The 16,128-nt window shown below is 33.4% G+C and overlaps 1 protein-coding gene across 3 annotated transcripts in view; it reads right to left on the minus strand.

Annotated features, from left to right (window-relative positions):
• LOC124369638 (ABC transporter G family member 23-like) overlaps window positions 1-16,128 on the minus strand; it is a 56,500-nt gene that overhangs the window by 15,220 nt on the left and 25,152 nt on the right. For 2 of the 3 annotated variants that reach the window (XM_046827693.1, XM_046827701.1), the window contains exons 2-6: window positions 6,519-6,683; window positions 3,504-3,636; window positions 2,879-3,033; window positions 1,502-1,609; window positions 357-450 (exon numbers count right to left, since the gene is read on the minus strand). In XM_046827693.1, coding sequence (XP_046683649.1) covers window positions 357-450; window positions 1,502-1,609; window positions 2,879-3,033; window positions 3,504-3,636; window positions 6,519-6,643 — 615 coding nt within the window. In that variant the 5' untranslated portion in view covers window positions 6,644-6,683. Of the gene's footprint in view, window positions 1-356; window positions 451-1,501; window positions 1,610-2,878; window positions 3,034-3,503; window positions 3,637-6,518; window positions 6,684-16,128 lie in introns of those variants that run through there. The other variant, XM_046827706.1, reaches the window with a different exon arrangement.

A 16,128-nucleotide genomic window follows, 5' to 3' on the forward strand; every position in this document is an offset into this window, starting at 1 on the left:
AAAATAAGACGTAAAGTAATTCAAATTTAACAAACATATTAATTTGGATGAACGATTTTAGAAAGTTTTGAATAAATACCAATAACATTACATATCTGAGTGTTATATTTATAATATACATCTGCATATCAAGTTGTGTCACAATAGCCTAGTAGACATTTTCGACGGTTATGCATGAGCATGGTCTTACACGTATAAGAAAACATATTTAAACATGAAAACATGTTTTAAAGCTGCGTCAAACTGAAAATAATTATTTGCCTCACATGTTATTATAAATACATGAATGAAATATAAACTTAACAGGGCTAAGTTGTAATATATTTCGTCAGTTGACCTCATAATATGTAACTCACTGTGTGTGCTTGTCTAGCTTCTTCTATGTAGTGAGTAGTAATGATTATAGTTTTTTTCTGACTGACTGCCATTTTCAGTAACCTCTCCCATATCCTGTAACAGAAAATTGTAGTATTTATATTATAGTAAAACATAGTATATAAAGTAAAAACTTTATTTGAACCTATGTGATAGAGTTGAGGGATTTAATCTAGAATACAATATACAATTTTACATCAATTTTTATGTTCCTTGAAAACATCGTTTTCCTATACATTTTTTATTTACTATTCACATCCTACTTTTAATTAACTTTCGGAAATAAGTAACTTAAAAGGTTGAATCATCAAAAAGGCATGCCCAAGATTGGAGGACTGGAAAGGATTGTAGTAGTTTTCAAATCTCATATTTTTATTACTGTGATCATCATGAGAAACTTTGGGTAAATTAACTTTTTCTTTGGGGAGACAGTATATGACATGAGTGTTCAGAATCATGGTATATAGGGTGTTAATGTAAGAATTACTCAAAATTATCATTTCGATTTTCACGTAGTACTACTGTTGAAAAAAACTTTCAAGACTAGCAAGACTTGATACATAAGAAGGAGTTCATAATATCCTATATTCTAATTCTATGGGGAAGCTGAGAGCAGAAATAAAATCAAGGACCAGAAAGACTTTTTGTACAGGTCGTATCATATGATAGATCATAATCCAAAAGGAACAATGTTTTACAAATACATGAACTAACTGCATTCACTTATTTGATCAGACTGAACCCATTCAACACACACATTGCTACGAAGCAACAACATGATCGTTAGTTTCCCCCTTTATATTGTTGAGGACACAAATAAAAACACCACATTTCATACGGATAACTAATATTGATCATTAACAAGCAGCCACAAACTGGTATTACATGACTTCTTAATAAGAAGGTAAAATACATCAGGAGTATGTAGGAGCGATCCGGGCATAGAATGGAAACATGTATTTATTTCAGTGCAGCATGAGTATATAGTTTTTGTATAAAGTTATATTGAGTACATGAGCCGTTTTTAAAAGGTTCTCTACTGGTTCATTTTTATGAGTAACTAATTTTTTTAATCATTCACATAATTTTAGTACCCAATTCTGGTAAATATGTTTAATGAACTCACGAGGCACTGAGGATAGGGTCGACCCCGGCCGTAGGCTCGTCGAGGATCAGAAGCTGAGGATCGTGCAGCAAAGCGATGGCGAAGGACACTCTCCTAACCTGTCCACCACTAGACAAATCGACAACATTTCAGCTCCTTTTTTACATTATTTTTTAACAAAATATTCAATAGTTATACTAAGGTTATCAAATAAAATTTTGTAGTGTGTAAGACTGGAAATCAAAACGATTGCTTAAATTTTGAAGTAATGTATTTCTGTCATTATCATTGTATTGCCAAATCCCTAAATATGGCGTAACAAAGGAAAAGAAGGCTTAATTCGTTGCTAGTTGCAGTACCTAATATTAGTTTAAAATAATTAACAGATATCGAATTTATGTTAGTCGTGAATGGGTGGTATTGGTGAACAATAGAACATTTTTTGTAGCCTTCTTGTCAGTCAGTATAGATGGGACCTAATCTCTGAATGTTATTTCTAATGACACTTCATTATTATTATTATTATTATTATTATTATTATTATTATTATTATTATTAGAAAGTAGTTTTTATCTGCCAATAAGTACATAGTTTTAGTATTATTTATTGTTTATAAGTAGTTCTATTTATTTCAGAATTATGTATAACATTTAGAAAAACCTACATTTTCATTTTTTATATGAATTGCAATTATACTTTATTGAACAGAAAATTAAAGAAATACAACTTTACAAACCTCTTTCATTGTTCACATTTTTCAGTTACATATATTTACTAATTCTATTATTACCTCAATAAGATATATATATATTTATTTATGTAAGGTGTACGTTAAAGAGGATAAAGTGTTGTCAATACAGCAGATATGTGTAATGCATAAATCAATGATTTATTATCATTATCATCCGAGTATTTATATTTTAAATGTTATACTATTTTCTAAAACCGTTTTTTTTTTCATAACATTAATCATTATAACACAGTAAAAATATGGTAAATGTTTCTTTCTTTGACAGAAAATGTGTGGCTTACCATTATTAAAACAAACTTGCCTTCTTATGTCCCTGTGTTCGAAGTTGGCATAACAATGGCTATAAAATAATTGTAATGACTGACAATTAAATTTATCCCACTTACAGAAATTTTCTAAGCTTTTCTGTATAAGTGAGTGTTTTATTGCATATACAGAGCATTCAATAGTTGTAAACTCCTCAGGCTGCTTTTTGAAGCGTGTGAAGTTTATTATAAAGGGCAGTTAGATCTTTGTTGTCACTTTCACAATAGTATTAAAATTCTTATGGACAAAACCTCACATTATAGATTCTTTGGTAGAGATTGAGTGTTTGATAAAGAGAGGTATATTGAAATAATAAAACGAGTAAATAGCTAGAAACATACCTTAAATGGCCAATAAACCTTTCGCTTTCAGGCAGGTCCAAAAATTTGAGCAGATCGAGTCCTCTGTCCTCGATGTGACCCCAGTGCATCCCAAATAAACGACCGTAGAAATTGAACGTTTCCGCAATTGTCAGGTCCTGGTAGAGCGCCAGCTCCTACGGTAAAAATATCATGCAATAATAATTTCATGATGTCGTCTAAGTATATACTACATTATATAGGATAGGTTTCAGCTTATAAGGTTTAAATATAAAATGTTAACTAAGGTTCAGGTATCTTACAACTCTTCATAAAATCCTGTAAAAGCCTCCTATACTACTAGATTTTCTTATTATATTTCACAAATTTTAGGAATATTAGGATCAAATATACCAAAGACTATTCATGATAAACTAATTCAAGAACGTTTTTAAGCAATTAATTATTCATAATTCTCATTCGTGTGGTTCTTATCTTTTTATAAAGTTTTGTTAACAGGAAGCATTTGCAATGAGATTTAAAATGTGAATTTGATACATTGCACTTTTATACAAACTTGTTTACACCAATATTTTTTACTTGAAAAACTGTTCTTTACTGAGGAAATAATATTTTAGATTTTTACAGTGTTTTTAACATTCTTTACCTGCGGCATGTAGCCGATGTTTCGCAGCTCTTTCGCTTTGACGTAGATCTCTCCAGCATCCAGTTGGGTCCTGTCCAGGAGACATCTCAGGAGGGTGGTCTTCCCGCAACCACTCGGTCCCAGCAGACCGTATCTAGAACAGCACATAATGTGATTAATTACGTAACCAATGACCTGGGTCGCTTTCAATATAAAGCAACGTAGTATTGCAAAACTATAAGTTTCTAGTTATCTTCGAGTACCGATCAGTAATTCCCATAAAGCATTATAACATTATATTTCAACTAATAAATTTCTTATCAAAATCTAGACTCTGGAATATGGAAAAACTTTCTTATATGTTAATTTTAATTCAATCACTGCTGTGTTAAAAATGTAAATTAACATTGTGTGCCTTAAATTCTGAAATTGTAAAATCAAATACCTACGTTATTTTCTCACAATACCAGTCATGTGTACTTGATCGTTTCTTGAAAATCTCAACTCTGAACTAGACACTAAGTTCAACTGACAACAAATCAGAAATCAATTCAAGTAACAGTACGTCATGACTACGTGAATCCACGCTGAGGAAGATACATTTATACCTCAACTGAAATGTTAATGCTTGGTTATTGTTATGTGAAGCTAAACTAGGCTGTACCTAATACAACTGTTTCTCTTACATCTCAAACCTACTCTACAAAATACAAAAAAAAGAGTAACGTAAGGAATAATATTATATTTACGCTTTTTGATATTAATGTTTTTAATGAACCAACGAACAAATGTATATTTTAAGATAGTGCGAAATATTTTTATTCAAGGCATTCTCATTGCAAAGCTCAATCCTGCTGGGATAATCGTTAACAAACGTATTAGACATAAAAGTTTATATTTAAAAAAGTTAAATATTTTTTGTATTATTTTAAATTAATTTGTATGTAACAATCATTGTGTGCGAAACTCATTGACAGTAAAAATCTTAAAATAATACATATTGTATGTAAAATAATACAAAAATCCTCGAAAGAAGTTTACTTAATTTTCACCCAAACTTATCATTCAAAACGTTTTACGATAATTTCGAGGAAATGGAAATTTAAATATATTAACGGCAACATATCCATCTAAAGAGATGTAACAGTAATTCTTAAAACATTTAAATTTTTGTAATAGCTATTGATTATGAAAATAATTGTATTTAAAACTTAAAACTAAGGTGGAACTATTATATGTGATCCCCAAAATGAATAAGCAAAATGAATTGGTGACTTTAACTCTGACATATAGAAATTCACTTATATAATCGCAATATCTTTTTTTCCCATGACTTTAGAGGTAGAAAGCCTAACAATAGCAAAACACAAGTTATTAACGCCCTTTCCCCTACTATAATCGTAGGCTACAGTTATAATAAACACATCTGTAATGCTAGAGCAAGCTTAAACGACAACGTGTAAAGAACAAACCATAAAACGCACTCTCATCTCAAAACCTATAACTGACCCTCGTCACGTTTATTTTTAGAATAATTCTCGGTACGTGATTTATTAACTGTTCTTAGAAAAGTAATTTGAATCAGTGTTTTACTCGTCATGCAATAACAAGCGAAAATAACAAGTAGTAATAACAAGCTGAGTATGGCATTGTAAGAAGACAAAGGTAAGAATTGATTACTGTCTGGTGACCTTTGCCGACAATAGAACTACAACAAAGCAAAGTCTGTCTGCATATGTGACCTCTAATGTATATGGAGACATACGTATGACAAAATTATTTTATTTATTGGATATATCAAGTTAACTTCACGTATAATTGTTATTGGAGATTGCTTTTGACTAGGAATATTTCAATGCAAACCTTACAAGCGTGCATAAAATTATTACAATTATATTACAGTAATTTCGTTGCCGTGTTTAATTAAAAACCTTATACTATAGTAATGTAATTCCATGTATAGCATTAACAATTGCTTTACGACAGCAACAATATGATAAACTTTGTAATAACCTCAAAAGATGTCCTTGCATCACATTAACTATTTTACACTGTAGAAACATTTTTCTGAAGTTTAAGTGTGTTTTATTGTAAGAATATAACAAAACTTGACATTTGCATACATTTGACTTATTCTCGAATGTTTTTAGAACCTTTATTTTATGAGCTAATTCAACTTTTAACTGATCTTGAATACAAAGTTTTCAAAAATGTCCTACCAACTCCTAAATTGAGAGTATTTAAATGTCCTTTGAAATCCATAATCCATCCCTAACATAGCATTTATGGATGAATTATGGTTTAAAAACTAAACCCTACCCCAACATAGTTGGTGAAGCCAACAATCGCTTCTTTAGCGGATTGACTTATCGAGTGACCTCACAGTAATTTGATGAGACAAAACCAATGTGACCTACAAAATCAATGTCTGAGTACTGCTTCCAAAATAGGTCACTCTGAAAAGATTTGAAATTCGAACTTCAATTATAGTCAACATATTTTATGGAATTAACATAGTCACTAACTTACTCTAGAGACATTTGACTCTCAACACTCTCCTTCATCCAACAAGTGATAGAAATGACTAGTTGAACAAAACGTGGTTGGTACTTGAAAATTTATGAGTCCATCCATCATCAACTGGTCAATTAGTTAAAATTGTAAGACATTTATATGAAGATTTCATTGTCTCACAGTCAAATTATTACTTTTTTTGGGGGAGTGGAAACCGTGCTTAGTTTGTGTACTATGATACCTGTTATCAATAATAACTGAATACCTTTTACTGTACCGACTTCTCCTTTTATTCTATTTTAAATCATCTTCGCTCAGGTCCGTAGCGGACAGAATAAGGCCTAACTCGTAGCGTGGTCAAATATCATGGTCTTTCCATGTCGATATTTGTTACACTTATATAGAGAACAACTTGTTAGATATTTATATATACCTTTAACTTTAGCTCTGTCAATTTCTTATGTTATTCTGTAATGTATTCCTAACATCCCGAATGATAACCAAGCTACAACCTCGACTTACATTGTACCTTCAAGCACAGTCATGTCGAGGCCACGCAGTACCACGGAGGTGGGCGAGAACCTCTTGTAGGCTCTCCGCACGCTGACCGCAGCCTCCCGCAGTCCGAGGTCCTCCCTCGGATCCATCTTGCCTCTCTGTCACTCTACAGTGTATGGCTCATGTCGTCTGGAACAGATTAACACTTGTAAAAAAAAATGTTAATTTATATTAATCACAGATGGTTATTTGATATCAAATCAAATCAAATCAATCAAATCAAAATCATTTATTTCTCATTAACATTAACATGTATCGAGAATTGTCAATATGTATAAAATAACTAAATACTAAAAATATTGCTATATCTGGTAAAACTACAAATTAAAAATATATTGAAAAATAGTACTAATAATAGTTTTACTTGTAAGGTTGGGTGGGGCACAAAAATTCAGAGAGTGAGTAAAAACAGTTTTTCACAAGAAAGTCTTTTAGTTTGTTTTTAAAAGATGCAAGTGAAGTGCTGGCTTTTAAATAATCTGGCAATCTGTTATAAATTGTAGGTCCTAAATATTCTATTGATTTGCGGAACATATTATTACTATGATGGGGTACTGTTAAACTATTTTTATTTCTGGTGGGATATATATGATTGTGGGTAGGAAAATCGGTAATGTGTTTAAAAGTGTAAATTGATACGGAATAGATAAAAATGGAGGGGAGGGTTAGTATACGTTCTTGGTGAAACACTTGCCTACAGCTCTCCAGGCCCCTCAACCCAAACACTAAACGAATAGCCCTCTTTTGCAATTTGAATACTCTTTGTAACAGAGAAGATGAAGCAGTTCCCCATGACATTATGCCATATGACATCACAGAGGAAAAGTAACCATCATATACCATTTTCAGTGCAACTACTTTTCAGAAAATTTGAAAGACATCTTAAGGAAAACAATATCGAGTTGAGCTTAGAGCAAAGGGCCTCCACATGCTGACGCCAAGAAAAACCAGCATCCAGATGAACGGCCCAAGAAACATACTGAATCAACCTCAATGATGTCAACCTCGTCTAAAGCAATAAAACCCTTAGAAACTGTCTCTGAGATCGAAAGTGGAGAATGGATGTTTTGTCAACATTGAGGAATAAATTGTTGCGAATGAACCAAGAGTTCATTTTTTCGATTGTAGTGTTTAATTGAAGATTTAACGCTATTGAAGAGTCTGCCCGAACAATGACCGTGGTGTCATCAGCATATTGAGTGACGCGAGCCTCAGGGACACAAGAGCTTAAGTCGTTTACATATAAGGCAAAGAGAAGAGGTCCCAAGATAGAACCTTGAGGAACACCCATGGAGACCTCAACGAAATCTGACTGTGCCGTACCAAAGGAGTTGGTAACCTGGACACTCTGGTAACGATTTGAAAGGTAGGACCTGAACCACAGCAGGGGACAACCTCTGATGCCGTAGAGTTCAAGCTTATTAAGGAGTTTTCAGATGGTTTAACTGTATCAAACGCTCTCGTGAGGTCGCAAAAAACACCAGCTACGTGATTCTGATTGTTAAGATGAGTAAATACATATTTGGAAAATTGGGCAATAGCATCGGTGGTGGATTTAGAAGGAACAAATCCAAATTGGGTGTCACTCAGAATGGAATTTCTGATTAGAAAGTCTGTTAGTCTAACATGAATGAGACGTTCGAAGACTTTGCTGATGGTTGGTAAAATTGATATGGGACGATACTGTTGAGGCGAAGACCTACTGCCTTTCTTGAAAAACCGGAATGACCTTAGAGAGCTTCATATCCGATGGAAACTTCCCCTGAAGAACTGAGTTGTTGAACAATTGAGTTAAAGGAGGGCTCAAGGGTGAAGCAACCCGTCTAATTACTGAAGGACTCATTCCAAAAACGTCAGGTGTTGAACTGGTTTTCAAAGATGAAATAGTATTGAACATTTCATGGAGCGTTGTTGGGGCTATGAAGAAACTGGATGGACAGTGGTGTATTTTAGAAAGAGCTGTTAGTGCAACTATTTGTTCCGTTTATGGTTCTAGCCAGTGGGGCACTCATAAAAAAATTGTTAAAACATTTCAGCGATATGACGTGGGTCAGAGACTGCAGCTCCATTATCTTGTAGCTCCTGAATATGTCTTTTCCTATCTGTTTGCTTTCCAGAGTTTTCAGACACTATGTTCCATACAGTTTTTGGCAACATTCTTACTCTTATTCAGACGGCTTTCGATCTGAGATGTTTTCAGAGATGAAATTAGTAACTTGTAGTTTCTCTTATTGACCTTATACAATATCCTATGCTGTTCAGAAGGATAGTCACGCTGCAAAATATACAGGTCCTTGAGATGTTCTCTGGCCAAGAGAACTTCTCCTGTCAACCAACCAGGCCTTTGACGTTTTTTACGCTTCGATGTGACTAAAGGAAAGGCCTGGTTAAAAGCAGGATGATACTTGACTGAGGAATAACGAGTATTGGTCATATTATGATAGTGTGCAACATTGCCTTGCCTAGGTCAGGAATCGAACCCGAAATCCTGGGCGGAGAAGCTTAGATGCTAACCACTCAACTATTAGAATTACATAGTTTGGAAGGATTTTGAAAGATAGTTTTCACAATCCCCTAATTTAAATTTAAAAAAGCGTCTGATGATCTGATGGAACATTTTGTGTGGCATTCTAGAAATTCTATAAAAATTGAGTCAAGTTATTCATGTTAACGATTAACTTCGAATTTATGAAGTATAAGATTACGAAGGTATTGTCACTTTAGGCCAAGATAAAGTAATGTGACTAGTAATTACAACATATTAGTCCTCAAAATTAGTGTTCAAAATAAAACCATTCAGTTCCGAGTCACGTATTTTGCTACCTTACTACAATATATTCGAGTGGGTACATCGTAAATGACCTTTGACATGTAGCCAGAGTAAACGTATCAAGAAGTCAAGTCTGCAAAACTTTTATAATTACAGAGATGACTTATTCTATATACAAAACCTCCCTTTCTTCATGAATGTGAATGACGTAAAACCGTGCATGGCTTCTAATATCTCTTCTCTTTCCTTTTGTTACACCTCCCCATTGCCTTCCAGTCGTGTTGTTCGTAATTAAACTTTTTAAGTTTTAATAATACATCTTATTCAAAATATGAATATTTTGGACCTGCTCAGCATTATAACTAATCATGTATGATATATTTTCAATAAATGCATTTTTATAGGTTGCTATGCCTTCTTATGGTATTTTTTACCAAAATTTAGTTACGCAAGCTTTGTAATTCATGTGATACATCGGCAGAAAATCAGAGGGTACGAAATTCGTGTTTAGGCAATATCACTGAAGGAAGAGACATGACTATTTTCCATGAAATCTAGGCTACACATGCATATGTAAATAACCTATAAAATCTGCAAATCCCTTGCCAACCGCTATTGACACTGATGAATCACGGAGTTAATTATTTTAAGAGATATATAAGATGTGTCCTCTGAGCACTCTTCATAATTAGTGGAAGATTAGACGAAAAAAATTTTTCTACTACTTTATCTCCAAAAATACGAAGCGGGTAGTAATATGATACATCATCTCACTCTGGTTTTACAATTAAGGAAAATCTTCAAGACTGTTTTTTTTATCTGCTCAGTATGGAATAAATACGTTTCACTTAAATATGTGAGCTAATTTAATCGCGTACAAACGTTATGCGAAATAACGTAAACCAAGTAGGAAGTAGGTCAAGGAAATGACTCAAGTGGTGAGTGGTTGTTAGACCACTAGACCTCTAAATATACTGATTGTGTAAAAAATAAATAAGTGTTTGAATATTTATGACCTGGTCTTTTGAATGTTTTAGTAAGAGAGCGGTGCACCAAAACCGGTTCGAAGTTCTTTTTTAACGTAAACGTTCTTATTCTTTAAATATATGATTAGAGAATTCCAAGAATAAAGTAGCTATTACCGTCAACGTCGTGGGAACACAAAAACTCAAGATGATAAATTGTTAACCTTGGACATTTAACAAAATTCTATTTATGACTTTACGTGTTCTAAAAATGCAGAACACTTGGTTATGCAAATATATTTATGCTAGCACATATTTACAATAATAAATTGTGTTTAAATTTTTCAAATACTTTAGGATATCATTTGGAAAAATAAACTTCATTCACGTACGACAAAAGGGGATACAACATTATAAAAGTATATCATTTATTAAGGTGATACTAGCTACGCTGTAACTATAATGTTGTTAATGGAAAACAAATATTTCATGACGTTATGTTGTAGAAAAATATAACTACTAGACTAAGTTCTTATAGTTTAATTTTATTTGCAGCAGGTTTTATAGCCATTTAAAATACTTAATTTAAGCACAACATTGTGCTGTAATAAAACTGTGACGTTTCTGTTTTATGTGAATTTTTATTGTGTGCAATATTTAGAAAATGATTAATCAGATTTGTTTTAGTGAGATAATTCATTTCAATACGATGTTTATTTCGGTGGGACTCTAATACTTAAGTTAATACGAATTTACTATATTGCGCCTGAAATTCCAACATACACTTTCCTTGATGATTTGAGCGGCCGGTTGCCGTATTGCATTTTACAGGCGCTCCAAAGAAACTTATATTATATTATATATATATATATATATATATATATATATATATATATATATATATATATATATATATATATATAATATTTTGTCTAATATGTTTGGTATACTGAAAACTTATTATGTCTATCCTAAGCATTTAATTCTCACCATATTTTACCATTATATACCCTAATACAATAATATTTGTATCCATGGATATAAATTAATTTCCGGGAAGAAATACCTTTTTATAGTTCATTTTTTGGCAATGATTTGCGATGATTACGGGCGTTTGGTTATCATTACGTGTTACATCGAAAACATTGCACACATAGGAGCAAACAATGTGACTCCTGGGAAAATACTGAAAAATTATGAATTGTCCATTATGGGCTAAACCGTTAATATTATAATTTAATTTTAGACACCCGTAAAAGATTGTGTTTACTAGCCCTCGAGACGCGTGCCGTGTTTCTGCTACTACAGCACAGGTAAATGCTTAGTCAAAATAACCGTCGGGAGTAGAGACTGGTCCCTCAGACCTGTATTATTTAGAACGCGCCTATTGGTTGTAGCTGGGTAGTGTCAAGTAATATACAGTATGAAACCCCATTTTTTTTTAAAACAATATTGAGTCGTTGTTTCAATTAGGGTATTTATTTCAAACACGAAGTATTCGAGATTTTCCGCATATCATGTAGCCCTTTTAGCTTCATGAATTGGACTTTTACTTCAGTTACCTTTGATAACTCTAGACATGATCCATCAAAGCAGTCAAGATATAAGGCTGAAACTCACTACGCTATGAAACGAGCAGATCCGAGCAGCAATATTGTAGCCACCATCGCTAGTTGCAAACTACTCAACATTCATATTCACTACGTTTCTCCTGAGCATTAACACGGATCACCACCGGCGCCTATTTTATAGATCATAAAATACTTACGTGGTATATGATTAGTGTCAAATACCCGCTACCCAGCCGGTACCGCGGCTACCGTGTTACATACAGCACATGGCGCATTACACAACACCGCAACACGTGACAACCGGCTCGGAAGTGGACGTCCAAATGTCACTTTCCTTTTGTCGTTAGTCTTGTTAAGAGGCGGCCGCTCCAGTGTGAACGACCTCCATATAATCCCGATAGGGAACTACATTGGAAGAAATAAACTTTTTTGGTAGAGAAAGGTGTACTATTTCTAAATTTAAAATCACCACCCACGCAGGAACTTCGTTAGTAACGTTTACCGCAATCACGGAGGACAAAAATCCTTGTGATTATTCCCTACTTACCTTACTTGCCCAGAACAATAAACAATTTAGTTTACCAAATATCAATCCAGATATTGTAAAATCCAGAGACCCCTAGGCCCCAATCGCGAACGGTAACATGGGAATGCTCCTAGAATTCTTGGAGAACCTGTGTGCTTCTTCCATCATCAAACCTACCACCTACAAAAGAAGGATCAAGGTGTCTCAAACTCAAGCTCAAAACTGTGACAAAGACGTAGAAAGTAAAAGTGTACTATCTTTGTTGGGCATTTTAAACTGAGCAAGGGATATTTCAAATTGTGTTCTTACGGGAACAGGTACAACCGTATATCGCCCATCGTATTAAACATAAGGTTTTGTTTGTATTACAAGTACTGTATCTACTGTATGAAAAAGACAAGTTTAATTTTTTAAACGTTTTTTATTTTTTATTATTAATTTTCTCTTGAACATTTAAAATGTAAAACAATGGTAGCCTTTGATTTTGTTAAACAAGTATTGTTTACGATAAAATTAAATAGCATCTTTCATGTTCTATTGTTATGTTAGGATCATACAGGGAAAATCATTGAATTTGTACTGTAGTTTTGTTAGAAAGTTACCATCAGTCGAAAAAGTATACTTTGTAAAAACTATCCTAATATTGAGATGTTTTCCATACTTACAGGAAATTTTTTATAAAAATTATTGATAATTATGTTATATTGAAATAACATGAATTATGACAAATAGTATATGATGTCATCATGTATATGATAAATGTTACTCATTTAAATCTAAAAACAGTAAATATTTTAAACTTTATATTTTTACAGCACTTGTATCTATGATTCAAGCGGAAACTTTACCAGAAATATACGAACATCAGCCATTAACGAAAAATCCATAATCAATTAAAATTGAAGCACGTCAAGTTTCTATGTATCCAAATTAATAATTTATACTATTGAATTATAATTATTAGTTGTGAAATTTAGCAAATGATTAAATAAATATTTGCATAAACATTATCACTGAGCTTGTTGCAAATATTAGATACTTACAGAACTAACATCAACAATTCTATGTAATGGTAAAAATAAATATTAAAAATAACAAATCTCTAAAATAGCTACTAATGGCCGAGGGGAGCAAAACTACAAAATCTACAAACAAACAGTTTACCAACGTTCTAAGAGGTGAGGGTAGTGAATAATATAACAACACGTTGCTTCACTTTGGTGAGCGTGTCATTTGAATTCTTCACGCCATTGTTTATCAAAATTCACTGTTTGCATACAGAGTAATCGAAATGTCTGTCCCAGTTTATTTGCACAATGCGTAAAAGAAACTGGACCAACGGCTATTAGGTTAATCTATATATATATAAATGCGAATGTTTGTTTGTATGTTCCGTTATAACTCTGGAACCAATGCACGAAACATCGTGAAATATTGTACAGTGATTCTACACGTTCCTGGAAGTAACGTAGGCATACTTTTAGAGAGGTATTTGGTCCAATTTTAATAGTTTATTTCATTAATTTTTTAATTATAAATTGTTGTTGATGTTGGTGTGGTTTATATTGGATCCGACAGACTGCGCTACGACACGTAATACAAAGCGAACTGATACTTAACAGCTGATAATACTTTCAGCTGAAGTTCATCAAAGAGGCAGAAACATTTGTTTACATTTAAAATTTAAAACATTTTTATTGTAAAGTGCTTGATCAGTAGTGTTTTTAAATTCAGATTGCATCAATGATCAATAAACTATTTAATTCAAAGAAAATACTATTAAACGCTATTATGAATACAACCTCATTATATAAATCCGTGAATGTTTGCACATAAGGTAATCGAATTTGGTTCCATCGAAGGTAGGCTAAATGAAAAGAGCCGAAAGAAGACACTTTATGATCGAAACTTGGTTTCTTTGATACATTTTCTTGAAGGCACACTCCTAAAATAATACTGGAAATATCTTAGACAGAAAATTAATTTTAACAGACCGAATGTGATTCTTTATAACCTAATTAGTTTACCGAGATTCATCCGTATACAGTAACTGTTCTGAATAACTTATCAACACCTAGCAAAAACCACGAAAGATAGAGGCAGGAATATGATACATACCTTCATAATGCGCCCAAGAGGCTCACGAAGGAACGACTGTCAATTATCTCAGAAATGTTTAGAATGTGATAGAAAAAGAATAAGTGAATATAGTGTACTGTTTTCAACGGGAAATTGCGTGCGAAGCCGCAGGAAACTGCTAGTAGTCCATAAAGGCTATATAAGATTTCTTTTGGAAATTTTTCACATATTAAAGCAAGTTTAAGACACGAATGTTTAACTTGTCTATAGCCGAAGGAAATGTGACAGTACATAAGGGTCCGACATCTTCTATAGCCGGTTGCCGAATATTGACCCAGATCAGGTACGATGGGTGTGAGTTGCCTAAACGTACGATGACTACCCACGTCACACTCCCTCTGCTCGCGTAACACTTCACTCTGCGCAGTTGATGTGCTTCCATCATCGCCTTCAGTAGACACATCGCCGTGTTCTGAATTGACAAACAAAAACGCTTCCCAATAGTACCCAAATGTTATCAAGTCATATCGCATGAAGCATGAGTACTTTCTGTGAATATTCTCTTATACAATCCAAGAGTAATAAGGGAAACTGATCTAGAAAGAGATTATTTAAACGACAGACACCGTCAAATTGTCATAAAGCTTTAACCATGAAGACATATTGATCATTTTATTTCTGAATTGATTCCCATCAAACTCATGTGCAAATCCGAATTTGTTTGCTGGCAGTTTCAGTTACCTTGTTTTAAAAAAAACTAAAGAAAATGAGAGACCGATCTCCTTTTAAGTCTTATTCTGTCCGTCCTCATGGGCCACTGGCCTGTGCGACGATCTTAAGGGACCTAAAGAAACCCTTCTCAGTGAAACCGGAATATTTCAAGAATGTTATTGTGTTTACAATGTTTTGACGCGGTATAAAGAGAGAAGCATACATGATAACATGCATTCATGTTGATACATGAGACATACACCGACCGTGTAATTCTACATACATCCAGCGGCGTAATTTTTTCACACTACTATAACACAAACGGAAACGAAAGAGAGCAATGAGACAAATAAAAAAGGAATAACTTCTATGGTGAAACACATTACTTCTCACAAGACTTAGTTGCGCTGATGGTTATTTCATTCCACCTACTGTTCATACGTCTTAGACCTTTACTTGTCCCATTAAAATGCTGAAGCATTGGATCCGAACGTACAAAACACTTCGCCCTCTGGATGTCCAAATCGGTGCTAATTGATTATGTACGATAAGAATATTATTTTATTGCCCTCAACAAGCGTTCTTTTAGATACTGAGAATGTTACAAGCCACGAATTCGACGTACATAAGGTATTTACGTGTATTTTAAGATTACACATGCAAATTACGGAATATAGGATTTATTCCTACCATATTTCCATAATGTATTGTAATGAAAACCTCTTGTCTATCTACACCTCCTACTAATTATTATGACCATTGTAATACAAACGCAAACCATATAGCAGATATATCCAGAGGACCGTCTACATAGTCATGACCGCATTAGAAATCTACATTATTATAATCACTCAACCCGTGTCGTGAACAATCATCTGAGACACAATGCCAGTGTAATCTAATGGATTAGGTGTGACGGATTAACAACTGCACGTCCTTGCCTTACTTATCA

This window comes from Homalodisca vitripennis, chromosome 1 (assembly GCF_021130785.1).
Source record: "Homalodisca vitripennis isolate AUS2020 chromosome 1, UT_GWSS_2.1, whole genome shotgun sequence".
Taxonomy (NCBI): Eukaryota; Metazoa; Arthropoda; class Insecta; order Hemiptera; family Cicadellidae; genus Homalodisca; species Homalodisca vitripennis.